The 21,745-nt window shown below is 52.0% G+C and overlaps 8 protein-coding genes across 8 annotated transcripts; 6 read left to right on the forward strand and 2 right to left on the reverse strand.

Moving 5' to 3' along the window:
* The first annotated feature begins 211 nt into the window (after window positions 1–211).
* QC764_400820 (uncharacterized protein) lies at window positions 212–1,454 on the forward strand. Its single transcript, XM_062946348.1, has 4 exons — window positions 212–427; window positions 493–501; window positions 566–788; window positions 860–1,454. The coding sequence occupies exons 1-4, from the start codon at window positions 393–395 to the stop codon at window positions 1,169–1,171; spliced, it is 579 nt and encodes a 192-aa protein (XP_062799930.1). The 5' UTR covers window positions 212–392; the 3' UTR covers window positions 1,172–1,454.
* Window positions 1,455–2,444: 990 nt separating this feature from the next.
* On the forward strand, window positions 2,445–3,350 carry QC764_400830 (uncharacterized protein; the record flags this gene model as incomplete). The annotated part of the gene is made up of 1 exon (XM_062946350.1): window positions 2,445–3,350. The coding sequence occupies one exon, from the start codon at window positions 2,445–2,447 to the stop codon at window positions 3,348–3,350; it is 906 nt and encodes a 301-aa protein (XP_062799931.1).
* A 493-nt stretch (window positions 3,351–3,843) lies between these two features.
* QC764_400831 (uncharacterized protein) lies at window positions 3,844–4,071 on the reverse strand (the record flags this gene model as incomplete). Its single annotated transcript, XM_062946349.1, has 2 exons — window positions 3,844–3,906; window positions 4,033–4,071. 2 exons carry the CDS (start codon window positions 4,069–4,071, stop codon window positions 3,844–3,846), a joined length of 102 nt encoding a protein of 33 aa, XP_062799932.1.
* Window positions 4,072–7,684: 3,613 nt separating this feature from the next.
* Window positions 7,685–9,454, forward strand: QC764_0060640 (uncharacterized protein; the record flags this gene model as incomplete). Its single annotated transcript, XM_062940504.1, has 4 exons — window positions 7,685–7,691; window positions 7,823–8,105; window positions 8,164–8,287; window positions 8,342–9,454. 4 exons carry the CDS (start codon window positions 7,685–7,687, stop codon window positions 9,452–9,454), a joined length of 1,527 nt encoding a protein of 508 aa, XP_062799933.1.
* A 160-nt stretch (window positions 9,455–9,614) lies between these two features.
* Window positions 9,615–10,192, forward strand: QC764_0060650 (uncharacterized protein; the record flags this gene model as incomplete). The annotated part of the gene is given in 2 exon segments (XM_062940505.1): window positions 9,615–9,776; window positions 9,782–10,192. Coding segments are annotated over 2 exon segments (573 nt in total).
* Window positions 10,193–13,966: 3,774 nt separating this feature from the next.
* QC764_400835 (uncharacterized protein) lies at window positions 13,967–15,683 on the forward strand. The gene is made up of 2 exons (XM_062946351.1): window positions 13,967–14,576; window positions 14,655–15,683. Exons 1-2 carry the CDS (start codon window positions 14,402–14,404, stop codon window positions 15,512–15,514), a joined length of 1,035 nt encoding a protein of 344 aa, XP_062799935.1. The 5' UTR covers window positions 13,967–14,401; the 3' UTR covers window positions 15,515–15,683.
* A 287-nt stretch (window positions 15,684–15,970) lies between these two features.
* QC764_400840 (uncharacterized protein) lies at window positions 15,971–18,946 on the reverse strand. Its single transcript, XM_062946352.1, has 3 exons — window positions 17,932–18,946; window positions 16,597–17,791; window positions 15,971–16,515 (listed from the first exon to the last, which is right to left on the reverse strand). The coding sequence occupies exons 1-3, from the start codon at window positions 18,176–18,178 to the stop codon at window positions 16,047–16,049; spliced, it is 1,911 nt and encodes a 636-aa protein (XP_062799936.1). The 5' UTR covers window positions 18,179–18,946; the 3' UTR covers window positions 15,971–16,046.
* On the forward strand, window positions 18,509–21,457 carry QC764_400850 (uncharacterized protein; the record flags this gene model as incomplete). The annotated part of the gene is made up of 6 exons (XM_062946353.1): window positions 18,509–18,767; window positions 18,817–19,439; window positions 19,567–20,000; window positions 20,060–20,717; window positions 20,768–21,122; window positions 21,181–21,457. The coding sequence occupies exons 3-6, from the start codon at window positions 19,716–19,718 to the stop codon at window positions 21,455–21,457; spliced, it is 1,575 nt and encodes a 524-aa protein (XP_062799937.1). The 5' UTR covers window positions 18,509–18,767; window positions 18,817–19,439; window positions 19,567–19,715.
* Window positions 21,458–21,745: the final 288 nt, after the last annotated feature.

The following is a 21,745-nucleotide window of genomic DNA, read 5'->3' on the forward strand; positions in this document are numbered from 1 at the left end:
GATGCCGTGATGCAATGGTAGGATTGAGTCTTGAACAAGATGGGTCTCTTGGCGAGGCTGCGTTGTTTGACTTTCAAGTCCCAAATCCAATTGATGATGATGCGCCAGTGCTGGAGGACGCGCCTGATGGATTTTAGATTCCCCGCTTCCCGCCCAAGGCACATGAGCACTGACCTGGGGTCCCTGCACTTTAGGGGAGTAGTGGGGCTTTGTCCCCCGACATGCGGCCTGTAAGGTGAGCACCCTTGTAGCTACCGCCAGGAACATTACCGCCCTCTCCGAACAAACACCATTCTGGGTGCCTCCGATAGTTATACGCAACACCGCTCTTCGCCGCTTCTTCGGTTCAATCTTAGGTTATCTCCCAGGCATTCTCTCGACCCTCTTCCGCCATGGCGGCTAACAAGGCGTCCCGATTGGGGGAAGAGTACGCTGCGCATCCCTCCTCTGTTTACTTCATTGCCATCTCTGCTAACACTGCTTCTCTGACAGGATCTGGAAGTAAGGGCCTCCCACACGCCCTCAGCTAGAACTCAACCATCGCTAATGCTGCCCGCCGCTGAAGGACACGGATAGACAAGGTCAACGCCGAGCTGGTTGTCCTCACATACGGCACCATCGTTGCGCAGCTGTGTAAGGACTTTGACAGCGACTATGTCGAGGTCAACAAGCAACTCGATAAGATGGGGTACAACATCGGTCTGCGCCTAATCGAGGATTACCTTGCGAAATCCAACACTGTACGCCGATGTTCGAACTTTAAGGAAACAGCCGAGATGATCGCGAAGGTGGGCAGTTTGGCATGTTGGGCCGGTGTTTGCGCGTGGACGTATGTGTGTCTGACAGATGTGCTCTTCAGGTTGGGTTTAAGATATTCCTCAACATCACGCCAACGATAGCGAATTGGACCAACGACGGCAAGCAGTTCTCCCTGATCTTCGATGAGAACCCCTTTGCCGACTTTGTGGAACTACCCGACGACGGCCGGGCCCAAGACGAGCTGTGGTATTCGAATATCCTGTGCGGCGTGTTGAGGGGAGCGTTGGAGATGGTACAGATGCAGGTGGAGGCCCATTTCATCAGCGACGTGCTCAGGGGTAACGATACGACCGAGATGCGCATCACGCTGATACGATATATCGATGACGAGTTGCCACCAGAGGACGACTAGAGGGTGTGAGAAGATCAATGATGAAAGAGCGGATAAGGGTCGCCGGGAAATGAAAGGCCTCGGGCATAACTGATACATGGCTATTCTTAATGTCTCATGAGTAAACAATGGATGATGAGGGCGTGCAAAACATATGCACCGCCCGTTGACTTGATGGCGGTCTGTTCATCTGCTCAGGGTTGCGTACCTACAGTGTCGAAGTTTTGCTTGCAGTTGTCTATATCCTTCGACTGCTAACCTTTCTTATACCAGACAATAACCTAGCACGGCGTTTACAATCAACCCCAGAACCTTTTGCACATAGCCCAAGGACCCAACTTGCGAGCCGCTTTACGGAGAAGAATCCAGAGTTGTGCCGTGTTTCCTTCCACAGCTCTTCGTATGGCGCATGTGGCATCTTCCTCGTGGATGCATTGTTTCAAGTCACCACCACGTGGAAATGACGACTTGTAAAAACATGCATATAAGACCACCAATTCCCTCACGCGCCGTTCCGGTGGTACAGACTTCAGAGTCGACGTCCGGACGTTGAGGGATTGGACACCGCCCTCTGAGGATCATGAGGTTCGTCTCAGCAGCTTGGTGATACCGCGGAGCCTCACACGTTGCGAATGGAAATGACGACGAGGTGCCGTCAGGGCTACCATCCGACTTTGCCGCACCGCGCATGGGGGGTAACGACGGGTGGCCAACAACAGCCGCGTCGCCCAGGAACTGGCCACACACTGCCCTGCCCGCTGCCCAACAGCCCAGGAGCCAATCCTTTGAGTCGGGCTGTGCAGATTTGTCGCCCCAGAGTTGCCCAGCAGATATGGTGACCACACCACCATCTTTTGGAATTTCGGGCACCGCCATCGGATTTACTCTTGTACTCACTGCCACTGCCGACGAATCAGCCCCTTTCCTTTTTGCCCGTTTATTCCCTGGGCACTGCATCAAATGACATAACCAAGTGGAGGTGCTGTTGTCCAGTTCAAGTACAAAACCACACATGGAAGGCCACGCGCGCGCCCGCCGGGTCCGGGTCTCGCCCAACCCACGTATTGCCCACATACGCATATATCACCGACGGGTCGGCCACCGTCTCAAGCCCTGTGTCAAAGATCCTCATTGAAAACATTTCTTTGTTGTATAAAGGTACCGAACCCCGGGTCAAGGGCATTGGCCTGCACGGGAGATCACCGGTCATCACCTTGTTCAACCTCTTTCTTCCGAACCTCAGTATTTGTCCAACAAGCTCAGAGGGAGACCTGACGTTCACTTGTAACACGCGATGCTCACCTTCTCAAGCTCCCGGCCAACCCGGCAGCCCGCCCGCGGGGTGTGCCGGCCACACGAGACCGGCGAGTCGAATCTCAACTCTGCGTGTCCAAACTCATTCAACACAATAAAGACTGCCATGGCGGCAGGGCTCGGGAGCAGTCTATTTCTGTTTCAAGGACTGTCGAGTATTTCTCCTAGGATTTTGACGGAAGCTTCGCTGCCGTCACCTACGTTTCCACCTTCATCGATCTATCCAGAAGAAGACGGGGGCAGTATGGGGAATTCAAAATCGAAACCATCTCGAGAATCAAAGCCGAATTCACGATTCTCACGGCTCTCTACCACAGCCCCAGTAACCTCACCCGTTTCGGCATCCAAACGCACAAAACCGGAGTATAAACTCAAGGTCATCTGCTCCAACTGCGCCCGCAAAAACCTGCCTGAGACGGCCTGCCACACAGCGAACGATATCAACGCCAACGGGGGGAGCAACCTCGCCTTTCAGGAAGGGAGTTCTTACTATGAAAACCAAGAGCTGAAGAGTTGGATGCTGGAGATTGACTGCTGCGGTTGGACCAGGACGCGGGAGGAGGGGGTTTATCTCGTGGAGAAGCACATGAAGAATGCGCAGGAAAGGGGGAGGCCAATTAGTGTGGACGAGGTGCTGGTGAAGCTGGAGGAGGGCGGGATTGCGCATAGGAGTAATGTGGCCAAGAGGGTTTATAAGCCTAGGGGGCAGGATAACGCTCAGAGGCCGAGGGGTTCGCAGGCGCAGCAGCAGCAGCAGCAGCAGCAGCAACCACGTCCCCAATCACACCCGCAGGCGCAACAACAACTACAGCAAAGAACGAGACAGGGATGGAGTCAGCAGAGTTGGCATCAGGGGGTCGAGTACCAGTATCCTGGAAGACGATGAACGACAGAAGAATCATGACATATGGCTCTGCCGCGGTGCATATCTTGGATTTTGGTTTCGTCATCTATCATATCAGCTTGGGGCTGGCACACCCGAGTATTCCGAGCATAAATTGGGCATTGGGACTGGATATGGTGTGGCATGGCATGGCACTGGATACAGGTTTATATCCAGAGACTGATCATGGCGATAGGCATGCCCGGCAGAACGATACCCTTGGTTTTAGTGGTTACACATATCGTAATGTTTTTCAAATGCGCATCAATCATCATAAACGCCAGTCCTACTTAGACAATAATGGAACCGTGATATTTTGTCCCGCTTGGGGTACAAGTAAAATCAGGGACGGGATATTCTCTCCTCTTCCTTCCGCACCACATACCAAACTTAGTTGCCATCTTTGATCGGTCCCTCTTATATTGAGATGATAAAAATCCCTCAGCATCTCAAACTCTTCCACTTATCAATCTCTCCATTGTGATAATCGAGATGACTACGAACCGTCCTGGCGATCTGGGCTTGGGTGAACGAAGCAATGTGATCCATCCGCAGAGCGCTGCATAGGCGGTACGTAGGTAAGTTGGCCCAAAGTCAGCCTTTTTCCATCTTGAACATGGCAAACATTCTTTGAAAGCTGTTCCTCACCAGAGATCTTTTTTTTTTTTTTTTTTTTTTTACTTACTAGTGTGAAGCAACAAGCTCTATATCGGCCCGGAGCCATTTCTCGCACTCTGCTTTGAGCCTAACCTCGCACGCGGTCCTGAACTTCTTCAGCTTCTCCACCCGCTCCAGCGGGGTGGCTTTCTGGTCGATGTGGTATGTGATCATTACATCGCAGAGTGAGTTTAGTTGGTTGGCGGTGACCATCATTCTGTGCTGTTCTCAAGTGAGTGAGGTGGGATGAGAGGGATATCCATGCTGGCCGGTGCAGGAAGGCAAAGGTGGGTGTGATGGGTGCTTAGGTACACTCTGCTGATATTTCTCCACATAACCCTAACCCCCTGTCGGGGTAATGCCTCGCTCAGCCTCTCGCCCCTTGGCCAGGGCCTCCTCAACATCTCAACCTCTTCCACTTATCAATCTCTCCGCTGTGGTACTTGACACCAGGTCGAACTGTCATCTCGATTTGGGCCCGGGTGAATGCAGTACGGTTGTAGATTAGTCTGGTGCTAGATAGGTGGGTAGGTAGCCAGCTTTCGGTCTTCGAGATACCAAAAGTGCGCTGAGCTCTTCCAGTTCTTTGGCGGTTACCGCTTACGACTTCGCAATAATGTAGACATCATAGTAGGAGTCGGTTGCAGATAACCGAGCTTTCTCAGCCTGTCTTGTAAGCCAAGCTCTACATTTGATTATGGATTTCTCCAGCCTTTCCACTTTTTTGAGTGGGATGGCCGTTTGGTCGATGTGGTAGATGATCATGGAGTCGCAGATGGAGTTGAACTCGGCGGCGGTGACCATTTTTGTTCTTCACGGTCGAGGGAAATATGTTACCGCTTTTGGACTTGGGTGGGGGTGTGGTGTTAGGAGCGCCACCGCCACCCTACCCCCCTGTGATCCTCCAGCATACGCTTCTCGTATTTCTTCTTTATCATACGAGATAACTCCCATGTTGATTTAACTGCAGTGATTAAGCCCGCGAAAGCAGCAGCTGATGCTAAGGAACTGGGTAAGTATGACATGAGTGCTAGTTAAAATCGATCCTTGGTAACCGACGTAACAGAAACTTAATTGGGAAAGGACGCCGTTTTATAACCTACATTGCCTATCTACATACCTAAGATATCACGATTCGATTGCAGATTTCAACTCCGAAATCAAGACTTGAAAGCTGAAATTAAGTCTTGACAGGGGGGTAGGGTGGCGGTGGCGCTCCTAACCACACACCCCCACCCAAGTCCAAAAGCGGTAACATATTTCCCTCGACCGTGAAGAACAGGGAGTTGTTACTCGACAGTAGCTTCAAACACATGTGTTGTTCCTGCAAAATGGCCGCCATGATAGAAGGCTTGTGTGTCTTGAAATACAAGCAAGGACTGAATAAGCACAGATGTGAATGATACCTAGGTACACTGCGTACCTGGCACCTTTCCAAGCGGCACACTTTAAACTGCGAGCGTTCCGGCCATCTGAAAATGAACCCTGAATCAATTCCTGCCCTTGCAACAAACCCATTCTGGCTTCCAGAAGACGAGGAACCTGTAATCGCTCATCCAAGGAGAGGACCACTGAGAACTATAACCTTCACGGACGGAGGTCGGAGTCAAGGATTACTTGAGGAGGGTTGAGGACAATTTGTCTGTATCACTCGCATGTTAGAAAGAACTGGAGAGCCCACTACTCAGGCCATGGGTAACAAGTGGTCACTTACCCATCCGATTCAAACTGAGCGCCCATCCCTAGGAGACTGGGAAGCTGTGTTGCTTGGTTCGACGCTTGCTCGCCGGAACTAACCACGACAGAACCGTCATGAGAGTCATGTCGAATTGAGGCGGAATATCTTGGAGGGGAGCCATGACGAGCAGTGATACTCGAGGATTTGGGCTTGTTTGTGCTGATATAGAGACGTTAGGGACAAAAACCCCAAAGATTGGACAATTGGGATAGGGACTGGTATGGACGATGCTAGAATAAAGACATGTAGACGTGGAGGTAGCAGACGAACTGATGAACTGAGAGAAAATAGAGATGGAGGAAGAAGGGAGAAGAGGCGTGATTGCTTTATGAAGACGAAGGCGAAGACAATTTCACCTACTTGTTGGGCATGTTGAGACTTTGATGCTTAGCTCTTGATGATGGATGCTTTGTCGTGAGAAGCCTGGCGAAATGGATTGCTATGAAGATGCAGTGACAAAGACTGAGGGAGAGTGGACAACGGGTCCGGAAAACACGAGTTTAAGTACCTATGCGTTGAGCGTGCCATTTCTGCGCAGGGTAGGTGTGCCAGCCAAACCAATTGAACGGCGCCGTTGCAATACTGGGCAAGTCGAGGTCGAAGCTAGGCTTCTGAGACCGGGAGTGCTGAAGTAACTGACATGGCTTGGACTTGTCACTCGCTGGCCCTGTGGGTAAGCTGAGAAAGGGGACAGGTGCATGTTTGCTTTGTAGTAGATACGAGTGAGGTGCCCAGTATCAAAGTGCCAGGCGTTACCAGGCAAGGAAAAGTCCTACCTAGTCAGGTATCTGAGAGCATGATCGGACAGTTGTGGCGGCCGGCTTTCTTGCAGTCGAGACCAGGCTCCGAGTGCACAGAGAGGCCAACGGCAACATGAAAGATGCCGGTGAGCCAGGTTCCAGCAGGAAGCTAGCTCTTTAGCGGACGAATGTAACAGTCGTACATCATTCCCATCATGTCATAAGACCATGAGAGGCACGGCAGGGGGTTGGAGGCGCGGTTCCATGTTGTTGTTGAAGCAGGTTTGGTGCCCAAACCTGAAGTACGCCCGGATCCTTGAGTGGTGAAATCTCATCAGACCGTCGATCGAAGTCCCTGGTCGTCGGTACCTGTCTATGGTGTCGTGAACGGGTGTAAGTCGATGTCGGTAATATGCCGACCACTGGGGCCAGGGTCTCTGACTAGGTACACCTTCTGAGTGGTCCATCACCTTTTGTAGAGGCACCACTTGAGATTTGCGGCACATGCAGCATCTCTTGGCAGTGCTTAGCAGCCTCTCGTCGGGCTCTGGTTGGCGGGTGCTCTTTTGTGAAGTGGGTCAGTAGCCATCTGACGTGTTATGGGTATTGCCCAAACTCGGTTGTGTAACTTGACATCTGAAATGGAAGGAAGCGAGGCTTTCTGCACAATGGAAGCATTCAGTCGCCTTGTTCAGAGGAGCGCGGCCCGCGCTGTACCTGCAGGCTTAATACCGAACCTCTCCGCGACACTCCCCTACCCTCTCCGATTCTCAACCTCGAAAAGACACAACAGTCATCAATGAACATCAACGAACTCCTTCCCCAGTCCGAGGACGCAAAGTTCCGTAGTGTCCCCTACGAGCAACGCTGGGAATGTCTAAGACATGTCATCGTCGCTCTTTACCTTGAGGCGCGCAACAATGATGGCAAGTCCTTGACTATTGCCCAAGTGGCTGAGTTCATGCAAGACAATTACGATTTCCGTGGCCTGTCAGTACTTCTCCCCCCTCCGATAGGTGCAATGATACTCATGTTTTTCTTACTTCTAACCTCTCTATGTTACAGAGTACACCAATATCGGGCACGGTTCAGAAAATGGGATGTTCGCAAACGAACTTTCACCAGCGAAAAGAAAGAGATCACGACAGCTCTCGGAAAGCGCTCCCACTCTCTGGTCAGCACCTCAGACGTGAAGTTTATCAATGGCAGGGGTGTCGACAAAAAGCAGCTGAAAAGATACCTGGGTGATCAAATCCGCGATCTGTACCCGAATGGAACGGTGTCCATAGCACCAGGGGTGTAGGTCATCCATCAACAACTCTGTGCGTGGAGATCATTACTGATCATCAGCTACAGATTGACATCATGGAACCTACCCTACGTGGCATATGTCAAGGCGTCTGGCAAATGCCATGATCAGGCATCTCCATTCGGCACTGCTGGCACCACCCCTCCTTACCTCAACATTCCCAGCCCGGGAGCTGCATCGTCTGCGCATCAAACATCGGACCCATCGCCAACAACCAAACTCGTACATCATAAAAGAGCTCTGGATCGCTCTAGTCTCCTTTTACAGGGGCGCCACAGGGAGCTGTTAACCATCTCTAGCAGAGAAGACCGAATGTAAGATTCGCTTTTGTCGTCCAATGGTAACAATGCCTAGCATTCTAACCAATTCCAGCACCTTGACAGACTACTTCCACGACTTCTATATGTACTCGTTTGTCACTGCAAAATATTGGGGCAAAGGGCCAAGGCGCTGGACGCCTGCAGTGATATCTGCGCTTACACTTGGCTCATCTGATGCTTCCGGTCCGATGGACATCACTGCTATGTCGCCGCCATCCGGGCCACTTCAGAGGAGGCTGGAGGCACTGCAAGCGCCATCCCAACTTTGTCGCTGGTTGATATATGTCCCGCCCATAAACTATAAGCACATCCCCGACATTCCTGACTCGAATCCTGACGCTGAGCGAGACGACCTCGATCCCAACAGCCTCAACTTCTGGCAGGAATGGCCATCGGATCCTGGTTCCTCATATACCGAGGTTATACATGAGTCGATCACCCATGGCTCCTTTTCCCGCATTCCATCCGACACACTCCCCCTTTCCACTCAATTGATCACAGAATCTGTGCGGCAGCATTCAAAGGCAGTCGAATTGGATGCTTGGAAAATGGCAATCATGTCTGGCAATGTTGAGCTGTTGGTCACTCTCTGGGAAAAAGAGGAGGCGTTACCAGAAAAGATTGCTGATATCCACCCAATCCACCTCGCTGCTACCTTCTTGGACGGCGCAAACACCGGCTGCTGTATGATCGCTGAGCTAATCTCAATGTTACCTTGGATGTACCTTCGAAACTACCCCCTAGACGATCTGGACCACACCCTCCTCGACAAATTCATGATCAACATTCTTCGCTCACACACCAGTGTCTACCCTGAGGAAGTCAGCAATGCCTTTAACCCACCGCATCGATTTCCGGGGGAAGAAAAGAACAACTGCGGAAGATGGGACGCTGATTCTCCTGTCATCCGAGCCCTCTTCTGCAGCGGATACTCCCGAATCCCGAATGACTGGAAGCACGCATTCTGCCATACCGCCATACAAGCAATATGCCACAGTAGCATCGCAATATACGGGTCACCATTGTCCCCAGATATCAATGCTCTTAGTGGCCTGTTTGTCCGACGTTGTGGGCACTGTGGGTTGCAACTAAAACTTGGACCGCTTCATGCTCTTGTCGTTGTGACCTTCTACCTTGCGCATCGGGGAATGTCAGGAGAGACACTATTTGGACCTCTTGCAATTTTGGTCTGTCTGATGAGTATTGGGGCTGATCCGCTACTGAAGACGAACATGTCTGTGGAAGACATCCTGGGAACAGCCGAACCAGACCGATGTCATCATAGGCCACTAGATGCGTTGGATTTAATGGAAGCAGTCCCGGTGTCCCTCCAACAAACTTAGACATCAAAGTGCCACACTGGCTGGCTCTGCATCACGGAGATTTTCCGGATGCATCGCGACCGGGAAAACGATCACCAGCCAACGCCACGAAGGACCTCTGTTGGAAGCTTGATGCAAGGACAGCTCGACGAAAATCATTACAACGCCGCCAACAGTCAAAATGTATCATATTTCGATGCAAGTTTTGATCAAGACTTTCATCACCCATTTCTTGATGATTTCGAAGCAGCTAGTCCAACTTCACATCAACACCCCACCGCAGCTGTCGACGACAGCTCCGAGTCCGATGAGGAATCGATATCTGAGCCCCATCACCCAGTTTGTCAGCTAGAGGAGCACATTATCGGAGCAGAGTTGCACGACGAATGGCTTAAGTGGCCCCGACCAAAACCCAAGCTGGCCCTCCTCTGGGCGACTATCCAAGCCGAGCTGCTCACCTACCGCCGCATTAAAATCGGGGATGGCTGGATGTCAGAGAACTTTTCGATGACTGCTCTAAACGACTGGTTGGAAGGAAAATCTGCCACGTTCAAAACACCGTTAGTGGAAAGGGACATGCTGAAAGAGTATTCGACGTGTTGCGGATGGTTCTTGTGTGCGGGATTCCCCACACCTACTGCCGGAGATGTCTGCGAAACGCATTTCATGAACATGGATATCTACGATAGAACCACATTCCACCCACAACAGGATATCAGAGTAAATTGGATGGATATGGCGATGGAAGAGGAATCATAGATTTGGTGCGCGACTTGGGACAATCACACTGGTTAATGGTAACTGCACTTAAACCCCCAATCCCCACAAGGCCGGCGCCGCTGTCTAGGTCTTAGACTTACTCTTGGCTAACTGTACATACCTTAAGTAGACGTCATTTGTTCTCTTCCTTCAAAGTGACATTAAGACTGTGATAAAGATGGAAGGCACATGGTATCCGAACCTTCACAAACAAGGAAGGTTTGCGGGATGTTTACTGGCAATACTATTTTCTGGTCTCTACCTACATATCCTCCATATTGATGCTTCAGACTTCAGTCTCAATCCCTTGCTCTTTCTCGCTATGATCCACAAGACCCTTAACTTTGCTCTTTCCATCCTTGACCTTGTCCATCATCCAATCCACCGACCTGGCCGCTTTCCATTGCATGACGCCTCTGTGCTTCCGGTGGAGCTGCTTGTGGTGTCTCTTGTAGTCTTGAAGCTGAGAGATTGGCCCTCGCTTCCCATCATCGCTGCTTCCATCCTTACCATCAACCAAATCAGATGCTCGCTTTTTGATCTTTGTTTTGGCCTTCTTGACAGGCTTGGTAGGGTTTCCGTTCATCGGCCCTTCATCCTCGTCTGATGAGTACTCAGTGGTGCTGTCCTGACCGGCTTTCAGAAGCATCTTTCGCTTCTCAGCCTCCTCGTGCGAGCCCCGCTTTCGCAGTGTGCCTTGACCATCAGAGTAGTCAGATGATGACTCCGTATCTGTTTCCGAGGAGGACTCAGTTTCTGAACCCGAATTATCGTAATAATCAATCATCTTCTCATCATTCACCGTGTCCAAGACCTCCAGAACGCTCCTGATACTAGACGATTTGTTGCCTGACTTTCCTCTAAGATGCTTGTGATACCCACTCAATCCTCTCCAGAACCTGACTGTCAGCTCTACTTCGCTTAAAGGCTCTTCGCCCTCCTCCGCTCCCTCATAGTCGGCACATCCTCTGTCACGTTTCAACTGCTTTTTACCACCCCTCCATACTTTCAATTTGACGCTCGTATTCTCCTCATCCGGGATGTCGCCCAGCCACAGAACAGCTAAGGCAACTGCATCCTCGCCCATGACTTTAGTCGTATCCCTAAACTTAATCACCAACGAAGTTGCGTACCGGTTCGAGACACCTAAGAAGATATTCTCCTTACTCCTCCTCTTCGGTCTCCATGCGTCGATCTCGGAGGAAAAGTGCATTTTCTCTTTACTAACCTTCGTCTTAAGCTTGACCTTGTTCCACTTCTTCTTGAGCCCTTCGTCCAGACCAGCTGCTGCCTTGATAGGCGCTTTCACCTCCAAAGTCCCATACTCCTATCCGGTACTAATCTCCTTAACCATGTTCAGCTTCACGCTCCTCTAGACCATGCTTACTCTCACCCGCCCGTAACCGATTCCGCCAGCGAGGGGCCACGTTCCTATAACTTAACTCCTCTCAGCAAAGACCTTTCTCAATGGCAGATAGACCACCCCCAGAAGAGGATCGTTTTCGCCTTCTCGGCTGTCCCGGACAGAAATCATTACTTCTGCGCTATTCCAGTCCCTGACAAACCGCTCCGTGCCGGCATTGAAGAAGGGGTGCGCGTTTTTCGGCTTTGTCCGTGTCCGGTACACCTGTGCGTGGTTGAGGATGACAGTGCAGTATCTGTCTGGGGCATCGCTGTCTCTAGCCCCCCCTTCTTCCTCGATTTGGCTTCCGCCGGCATTCGAATTAGCCGAACGATTACGGTTGAGCTTCGCTACCTCCAGTCCTATAATATTATGAATCTAAATGCTAAAGATTCTACTTGGGAGTCCCTATAGAGAAGGGGCAGAGATAATTATTATGTCCTCCTTCTCCTTTAGATCCTGGACTTCTTATTGGGCCAGCTCGTCCGTTCCTTCGGAGCCGGTATCGAGCGCCTCTCTTAGCTTATACCTCGTCTACTCTAAACTCTTTTTCCTAAGATCCTCGATAGTTCTAACTAACGGGTTAAAGGTTTGTCGATTAAGCTGGTATTGTTAGATATATACTTTGGAGAAGTACCCTACCGACCACTTCAGATAACCCGGTAGTTTATCGTTAGGGTCGTCGGCATACAGATCGTCCTCCCTCTAACACATTCGATTTCTCGTATCATAGCCGTGCATTAGCTCCTTAAGACTTACTTCCGTCCTCTCTAAGTCGTTATTAGCCGTGTGCTTGTCCGAATCCCAGAGTTAAATTCTGAGCGCCTCCTCGGCGTTGATCTCATTTAGTGATACCAAAATAAATATCCACTTATTCCAGTTCGGTGCTTAATCGCTCTTAATAATCTTGGTGTAGCCAACTGGCTTCCCGAATTTACCCCAAGAAACGGAGATATATAAATCGCTCGACCCAGGCTTCAAAACACCCAAGCCACCGTCACCTTCCTTGAATCCCCTTGCTCGATCGATATGCACCGCGACAACACCCCTCGAAATAGTATCCTTCTTGAAGTCGTCCCCGACTAGCATATCTTTGAGGTTTAGTGTCAGTGATTTAGGCGCGACGTATTCGGCTAATGCCGTATCTATGGCCGACTGCACGAACCCTGAAATCAGAGGCACGTTTATTAGATTTAGGTTATGCTTTGAAAGTGGTACGTAAGAAATGTCGGCTCTCGGCTGCCCCAAAAAGGTGAGGGTGCAGAGCTTAAAGAAAGGGGGGTCGGGGGTGAGCTGCAGTCTTAGCCTCATTACTCCGACTAATCCCTTAAGTTCCACCTAGACGGGGACCGCCAGTCCGCTAGGGAGATAGAATTTGAGGTATAGATGTTCATCATGGGGCAGAGACGCTAAGGCGGAAGAAGGCGAGGCTTTGAGGATGAAAGAATAAAGATGTGGGGGCTCTGATGGATAAAGGGCTGGCAATATTGGCTGGGACTGTGGATTCTTCATTTATGATGGTAACCAGGTAGGTATAATGAGGGCTGGACCTCCAATATGGACCGGGGGTTTGACAAGTGATGGGACATGCCTTGACTCCCAGGCTGTATTAAAGGCATGATCCAACTTAGTGAATTAACCTACCTATTCAAAGCACATTAACTTTCTTCTGAGGCCTTGTCGTCCGTCCTGTGCTATGGTCTGGTCTTTGGGCCGGTCGGCTGCAAAAAAGATCGACGCTATGTGAGGCCCGGTGATGACATCTGCAGCCATCTCTTCTCTCATTGCATGATTTCCGTGGGCTCTTCTCAATTCTTTGACAGCTCCTGTTGGCAAATCCTTACTGGTGGCTGTCACGATGAAGATGGTGTGTTGTTTCTCATAATGGCCACGCAGAAATAGTACTCTCTTTCACGCTTTTGGACAACTTGGAAAGCCACAGTATTTTCCACCTTGTGATTGTTTGACAGCGCCACCTGACTGGCTGCACAACGAAGCGGCCTTGTTTCACTGACAAGAGACTCCGTGGAGAAACGTGCAGACGGATGCAATGCTGTCACACCAGAGTATCACTGCCATCACCGGTTGAGAGCTCAGTTCCCCACGGATAGCTTCCAAAAGAGTCATGAAGCCTTGTTTCAAATGACCCTTTTTTGTCTCTGATTCTGTCTGTGCCCAATGTTGGCTGCGTGGCAGCTTTAACACCAAGACGCGGGGTCTGGTCTCAGTCTTGTATAAAATTCCTGATGATCATCCGTATTATTGTGACACAAGCGCCGGTGTAACCCCCGTGGTGGCGCATGCCGTGGACGATTTACTGCCGGTTCTAGACTTTACCCAGCCTTCGGAAGTGGCTTACCACCCGCGCCAATGCGAGGTGTGCTTCTTCACATTATCGGTCGTACTCAGCCCAAATACGACGGAAGATCTCCCCCTCCCTCTGGCCCCTTCTCTTGTCGGTGTGGGCAGGGCTTTCTGGTCATTCCATAGGTAGTTCGGCATATCGTGCAGTTTCAGCTCATACCAGGCCAATCGATCATTGGACGCTGTTCGTCACGGCAGACTCCGAGTACGTCTGTTGCATATGAACCCGGGAGGGCGGTCCGCTGATTTCCCTCGGTGGCCCCGGTCGCCTTTAGTATGTGGTAATATGTTCCTGCTTTGCCCGCCCTTAACCCCCCGGACTCGACTGAACTTGCAACTGGTTTCGTTTCTTCCCTTCTCGTCATATTCCTTTTTACCCTCTGTTTACATGCTCATCCGATACCTCGCCGAGGAAGCCCGCTTTCATTCGGGCCGATGCCGACATGGCTGTGTATAACCCAAACATCTCCAACGGCACCTGCTATTACACGGAGGACACCCCGACAAAGGGGGATTTTATCCCATGTGGTAACGAGGCGCTCCAAGTATGGCCATGCTGCCACACGGGCAGTTTTTGTCTATCGCTAGGTGAAGCCAATGCCTGCTGGGACAAGACCTGTATGTCATCTCTTTTGTCCGTCTCTCCTCTCCTCTCCCCTCCCCTCCCCTTTACTACTGACACAAAACAAAAACCAGCCGGAAACACCTACGTGGCAGGCTGCACCGACCCCTCCTTCACCGACCCCAACTGCCTCTACAAGCGCGACCCCTTCCACTCCCAAGAATGGGTCGCCATCAACCAAGCCTGCAAAAACCTCAACGCCGCCTCCAGCCCCGACACGACCAACTGGACCGGCTGCAAGGTCCCCGACAACTCCACCGAACTGGTGAAGCTCTCCCTCGACGCCTGCACCCCCTATTGCAACAAAGACCAGATCCTCTACCCCGGCTCCTCCTCCCTCGCCGCCTACGCCAGCCTACCCACCATCCCGGGGTCGTCCATCTTCTGGCAAAACAACTACGTGCCCCCCACCGCGCCAGCAGCGGGGTACACCCCCGGCAAAACCCGCGGCGTCGTCCCAACCTACACGGGTAAATCGTCCACCTCCTCCTCCGCCGCCTCTCCCGAATCGGGAGGTCTCTCCCCCGGAGCCAAAGCGGGGATCGGCGTCGGCGCAGCGATAGGTGGTATCCTCCTCCTGTTGATCCTAGGCTGGGCAATCGTCCTCTGCCGCCGCAAGCGTCGGAGACAAAAGGAGTTGGAGATTGGGCATTATAACAGTATCCATGGCGGTGGGCATCACCCTGGGATGGTGGGTGTGGGTTCTCCCGGTGGCTTCAGCCAAAGCCATTACTCACAGCAGGATGCCATGACTGTCAGCTCGGCGACGGCTGTGCACCCGAGTCCGCCGCCGCCGTTTAACAGTGGTTTGTATTATGCGCATAATGCTGCTCCTGGGGAGTTACCCGGAACGACGGTGGGTGGGGGGCAGAGCCCGGGGCAAAAGAGCGAGTTGCCGGCTGATGAGAGGTTTTCGGTGCAGTTGCCTACCTAGTTTAGGGTCGGGGGTTAGCGGGAAGGGGAGGGAGAAGGAGAAAAGATATATACAAGAAGGATCTTTCTTGGTTGGGAAGAGTAACTTTTGTGACTGTCTGTACAACTATAAAGAAGCTAAACTGATTGCAGACAATCAGACTTGGAACCACATTTCAGGTATGTTTGTTGATGCTGACGTCGGCCCTTTTTTGCGGACAGGTGAAGAAAACTGGTGGTGGGAGTGGAGATTGAGACATGGAAGCTGTTGCAGCAGCTGAAAGTCTCGAGCTGGTTACCCAAAGCATTTGTAGGCGCATAAACCATTTGTTCGAGATCGATACCCAATCAATCTGTGGACCTGTCTCCAGAATTTCCTACGGCATGTTTTTGTAGAGTCATCATTCTTATTGAGAGATGCCTTTCGAGGCTACTAAACAAGATCCAAACCTGATCATAACTAAGCAGAGTCCCCCCTACACACACAACAATCCATTATCCCAGGGTATCACACATTTCCACTCGTCCTTCATCACATCATCGCCAGTCATAAATCATAACCAAGCCTCACCGTTGAGAGAAAAACCGGCCGGAACCACCACCTCAATCCCCATAACCCCCACATGCCCCCCACTAGCATGAACATCATCATCATCCCAACTCCCACTCACCCTCCTCCTAGGCCACGTGGCCTTGAACGCCAGCGCCGGTTCCCAAAACATAAACTCTGTAATATCCTCCTTCCCAATCCCATACATCTCCGCCAACCCCCCCCTCGTCAAAACCCCCGACTCCACCACCAGCTCAAACACCTCCCGTGTCGGAAACAAGATGTCCAACGTGACCGAATACGGGCCCGCGTTCTTCGTCCTGAGCGTCTTGGCCAGCTTATACAACGGCACCGAAGACGGAAGCGCCGATTTCGGAAAACACGTCAATTCCGGCGCAACCAAAGAAGGCGGGAACAACGGCCGGGAAGACTTGAGCTTTTCAAGGGGGGAGATCTCTTTTGGGTGGGTCCCGCTGGGAATAAAAAAGGGGGTTAGCAACAGAAAAAGTGGAGATTTCAAAGTAAACGAAAGAGGGGACAAAAACATAACATACTTTGTTTGAATCTCCTCAGGGGCGAGCACCCTCCTGACAGTCTGCACAGAGATGGGGAATGGCGCCACGGGGTCGTCGATCTCCATGAGATGGTACATGCAAAACTGCGTCGCCGGCCCGACAGAGATGTCACACGGGGCGAGCGGCATGGCAAAGTTCCCTGCTGTGGCTACCTGCCCTGGGTAGGGGGCGTGGACAAAGTATACCTTTGCCAGGTTTGCCACAGCCTTGGCTTGCGCCGGTGTTTGTGCCAGGACTTTACCCAGCACACCAATCTCGGTGGGGAAGTGTGCTGGCTGAGGGGCGATGCCGGGTATGAGGGGTGTCTGGCCGTAGAATTTGAAGCTGAGGTCAAAGTCAAAGGTGTAGACTTGATGCAGGCGCTTCTTGATCATGGGCACCAACAAATCGTTGAGCTGGGACTGCATGATGGGGTCGCGGATGCCGCCGATGAAGATGGCGAGGTGACCAGTCACCTTGGCCGCTTCGAGCTTGATGGTGTACTTTGTGTTGCTGACGCTTGGCTCCGGTGAGGACTGGTCGGGCGAAAAGGGGATGAATTTGGATCCGGTTACACGGATCGTCCGGCCGTCAGGGAGCTGTGTGTACGTCGAGTCGCGGACGTCAAGAATCCCGCCCGGTCCGGCAAGGAGGTCAGGCCGGGGCTTCTCATACATGGTGTGCGCCGCCACAGAAAGAGGTGTGCACTTGGCTACCGGATTCAGGGGCCGGATTTCAAAGCAATCCTGTCGAACAATAGCCAAAGCCTCGGCACTCTTTGGCGTCGCGCAGACAGCACCGCATTCCATGATTTTGCCCATGTGGTGAGCAAGACCAAGATCCGGGAAGCCATTGTGCACACAAAAGGCCGCGTAAGGCGCCGGATCATAGGATCGACCTGCGATGATGATGTCGAAGTCAGGATGGTCCCGCATGGCCTGTACCCAGGGCTCAAGGCCCATCTGGGCAACGATGACCACGGCATCGTCAATGTCCGAAGACAGGAGCTCCGGGACACCTCCACCGCACGGCGTGATTTCACCTCGGCCAAGACTAGCTCGTACCTCGGACTTGGTAATCTCGGAGTGAATGGTGACGATCTTCAGTTGGCGATACTTTTCCCTTTCGACAACCTCGTTGACGATGTCGACAAGAAGCTGCACGTGGGCATTTGTTCCGTCGCCTCCGGCAGAGCCTATGAGAAGATTGCTTAGTCATCATTTCTCCGCGAGCTAATGTCGGTGTGGACGCCCCCCAAGTACCTATCCGTCTGACATTCCAGCGCCCCCCGTACGACGCGGGCCGCACCAAGAGCGTGAAACAAACGATACGTACCGATAAGAACGGGGATGTGTTTGTTCGCGCTGGCGGTGACAAGAAGCTTGAGGTCCCGCTCATATGCCTCTCGCGAAGCAGACGTCAGTCCCAAGGCCAGGCGCGAGGGCCCACTGTCTGTAGAGCCACTGTCGAGGATGATGGCGTCGACGCCGTTCTCTATCTCGGTCCAGTACAGGTGCTCGTCGAAGGAGTACCCCAGCATGCCAATTGGCGTGAGGATCCTGAGTTCGTCCTTTACCGCCATGTTCTGGCTTTGTTGATGATGTCGTTTGGTATCGAACCAGAGGTGGTGGTGGTGGTGGTGGTGGTGGTGATGCTTGGCTGATATGGGAAAGAGATAATGGCCGTGCTCTACCAGGGTCTGATCGACAGGCAGCGGGGGGAGGGTGGTACTGAGTCACACTGAATCAAATGGCGATCTTGGAATCTTTCGGCTGCCACTGTGCCACAAGACAAGACCTGTCGCGAGAGACTTTGCATGCATGATGAGTGTGTACGCGTCCCAAGCCCAAGCACCCCCCTTTATAGATGGCGGCTGTCCCTCCCTATCCTGTTGGACGGTACCGATTAGCAAGAGTAAGTTGATAGACACAACATGACGGCAATTTGCATTAAGTGAGGGATGATCCCATAAAAACAAGGTGATGTTGCTTGGACAGGAGCCGGACGTTAAAAACTCACCCGAGGCTCCGTGTCTCTGATATCGTGTTTGCTCAATATATTTCGTCCCTCGTTGCAGGGTCCAACTCGACAAAATAGATGGTTTCCAGGCTGGGGAGATGAGGGAGAAGACGAACAGAGCGAGATACCGAGTATATGGTGTTTATGAGTAAGTGTAATAATAATAAGGTTATGCAAGTGCCGGAATCTGACTCGGTGTAGAGACAGTTCGGAATGTGTGTGAGAAATGCTGGACGCGCCTCGGACTTGCAGTCTGACGGCTTGTGCAGTTCTGTACAGTCAGCAGTAAAAATGGGTGACTAGGTGACATACAGCCAATGGATGCCGAAATATTAATGGGAAAGTGCTACCCAGAGTGCATGGGGAGGGGTCACAGTGCTGGATCCTCGGCCTTGGTAGGCGAGCCCGTCCCTAATATTTCGCGCGGCGGGTACCTAGCCAGCTACCTAGCGGAGCATAAAAAGTCCCCTGAATTGGTTGGCTGGGACACGGCTGGCGATCACACCTGACATGGAAACTTCAAGTTCATTGTTCCATCATATACCTACCTACCTCTTCCCCGGCCATCCTCCCCCGCACACCATATGCACCTCTGGCCAACTTTGGGTCCTCGGAATGCCAACCATCCCTTTGAATCTGGCAGGTATCACAAGTTGTTCATCTCTTCCCATCCCACGTCGTCAACGACTCCCCGCTCGTTTCATGTTGAGGTTGGCGCTTCCTGTTGCTGCTGCCACGCAAGCAACGTTCCTCACTTCCGCTTGAGGTCATCCCCAAGATAGGGAACCACGGGACCAGTAGGCACGACGGGCGGGCTAGGTGAAGTAAGTATGATTTCACTATCCCTTGCGTCTTTCTCCAACCCGGAGTATGTAGAACGTCACCCTCCCTTACCCCCCCGCGAATTACAACCGTATACTACTCGATGGCGACGCTGACGATATCTCCTAGGGATCATCATCCTGTCTTTGAGACATTCCTAGGTTCATCGCCGATCATTGTCTTGACTGTAGTTATATGCCTCGACCTCGGCACTTGAGCAGTCATAGTAGTATCTTGGCTAGAAGCAACTGAAGTGGCTCGACAAACAGCAGCAAGACATGGCGCAATCGCCCGTGACCCCCGTCGGCTCAAGTCTAGGACTTGGGGACGATAAAAGCTTTTCAAAGGCCGGAGTCTCAAGCGATCCAGGCGATGGCGAGGCCAGCGACCGTCTTGACGTTGACGCCAGCCATAGCGAGGATGGCGACCACTCTAACGGACTGTATGCCCATCGCGAGATGTCCTTGACCGCAGAGGAAAGGAAAGCCGAAAAGAGGTTCCTTCTCAAGATTGACTTTATTATCTTACCTTTAATTGCATCTATTTACTTTCTCGCTGCACTGGTAAGTCGCCCGGCCATCCTTCCGTTTTTCGCTCTCCCCAAAGCTAACGTCGTTGTCAGGACCGAAGCGATGTTGGCAATGCGGCCGTGGCCGGCATGACAGCCGATCTGAACTTGACCGCCGCAGAGCTCAGTTTCTGCGTGGCCTTCTTCTACATTGGTTTCTTGGCCTTCCAGCTTCCCGGCTCCATCATGGTCAGGCTGTTGACGCCCCCTATCCAACTGGGCACTGCATTGGTCATCTGGGGCGGTGCCACCGCCATCATGACAGAAGCAAACACCTGGCAAACCATCGCCGGTCTCCGCATAGTAGTCGGTTGCTTCGAAGCATTCATCCAAGGCGCCCCGTTGTACCTTACTTTTTGGTACAAGCCCCACGAGCTCGCCACCCGCGGCGCAATCTTCATGTCCATGACGAGCCTGGCCGGGAGCATGAATGGCTTGATAGCGTATTCCATTCAGACGACCATGGAGGGTGCCCACGGTCGGAGGGCCTGGCGGTGGATTTTCCTTATCGAGGGTGTGGCGTCTGTTGGGTTTGGGGTACTCATCTTTTTCATCCTGCCCAACACGCCGGAGAAGGTGAAGAGGTGGTTTACCGAGGAGGAGAAGAAGATTGCGCTGAGGAGGACGAAGGAGGCGTATAATATCCCGAACACGAAGATTAGTTTGGGGCAGCTGAAGGCGACGGTTAGGGATCCGAAGACGTGGTTTTATTGTGAGTTTTCCTGATGATTAACAGGAGGAAGACTACTGACTAAAGCACAGGTGTCATCAACCTCGCCGCTGCCATCAGTCAAGCAGCATGGGGCCAGTTCTTGCCTGTGCTGCTCAACCTCAACGGGTACGCCCCCAACGAAGCCCAAATCATGTCCATTCCTGTCTATGTCTGCGCGGGAGTGTCGGCGATTGCGTGCGGGTACCTTTCCGATCGCTTCCGCATGAGAGGCATCTTTGTTATCGTCGGGCTACTCGTTGCCGCGGCAGGATGGCTTGTTCTCATCCTCAGCAAGAACCAACAGCTCTCCTACGCGGGCACATACTTTGTCGGCATTGGGTCGTCACCATGTGTGATTGTTATGTTGGCATGGATGAATAACAATGTCCTGGGCTACACGAAGAAGTACAACCCCCCCCCCGCAACCCCCTTTTTCGGAGACAGTCACTAACATGAACAACAGAGCGGGAACACTAGCCATAGTCAACATGATCGGCCACCTAGGCGCCATCGGCGTTTCTTTCTCCTTCAACAACAAGCCTGATTACTACCTTGGGAAGTCACTGGCCATGGGATCAGCGCTCATTGCGACCTGCACGACTATTCTGTTCTTCTTTTACCTGGATCGACAAAACGCGCGGAAGCTGGCGAATAAGGACACGGTGGAGGCGCGGATGCTGAGGCAGAAGACGGTGGAGGAGGTGTTTGATGGACATCCGGATTTCATGTATTCGAAGTAGACTGACTGCATTGGGTGGTATGGCAGGTAGGGGGGTAACTCGGGCGTTTATTTTTTTGGTGTAGCATTTTGGATTTTTTCTTTAATTGGGTGGGGTGAAATAAGAAAATTAAGTCTTTACCATTGCATTGGGAGTATATCACAGACAGTGATGAGACCTTTGGGTGTGTGAAATGTCTTGGAATGGGTGTGCTCGGTGAAGAAAATTGACTGATGAGTGTGCAAATGGTTTATGCATGGCACAACTTACAACTAGGTTGCTTAATTGGATTGGTTTACGAAGAGACAT

The sequence above is a fragment of the Podospora pseudoanserina genome, chromosome 4, assembly GCF_035222485.1.
Source record: "Podospora pseudoanserina strain CBS 124.78 chromosome 4, whole genome shotgun sequence".
Lineage (NCBI taxonomy): Eukaryota > Fungi > Ascomycota > Sordariomycetes > Sordariales > Podosporaceae > Podospora > Podospora pseudoanserina.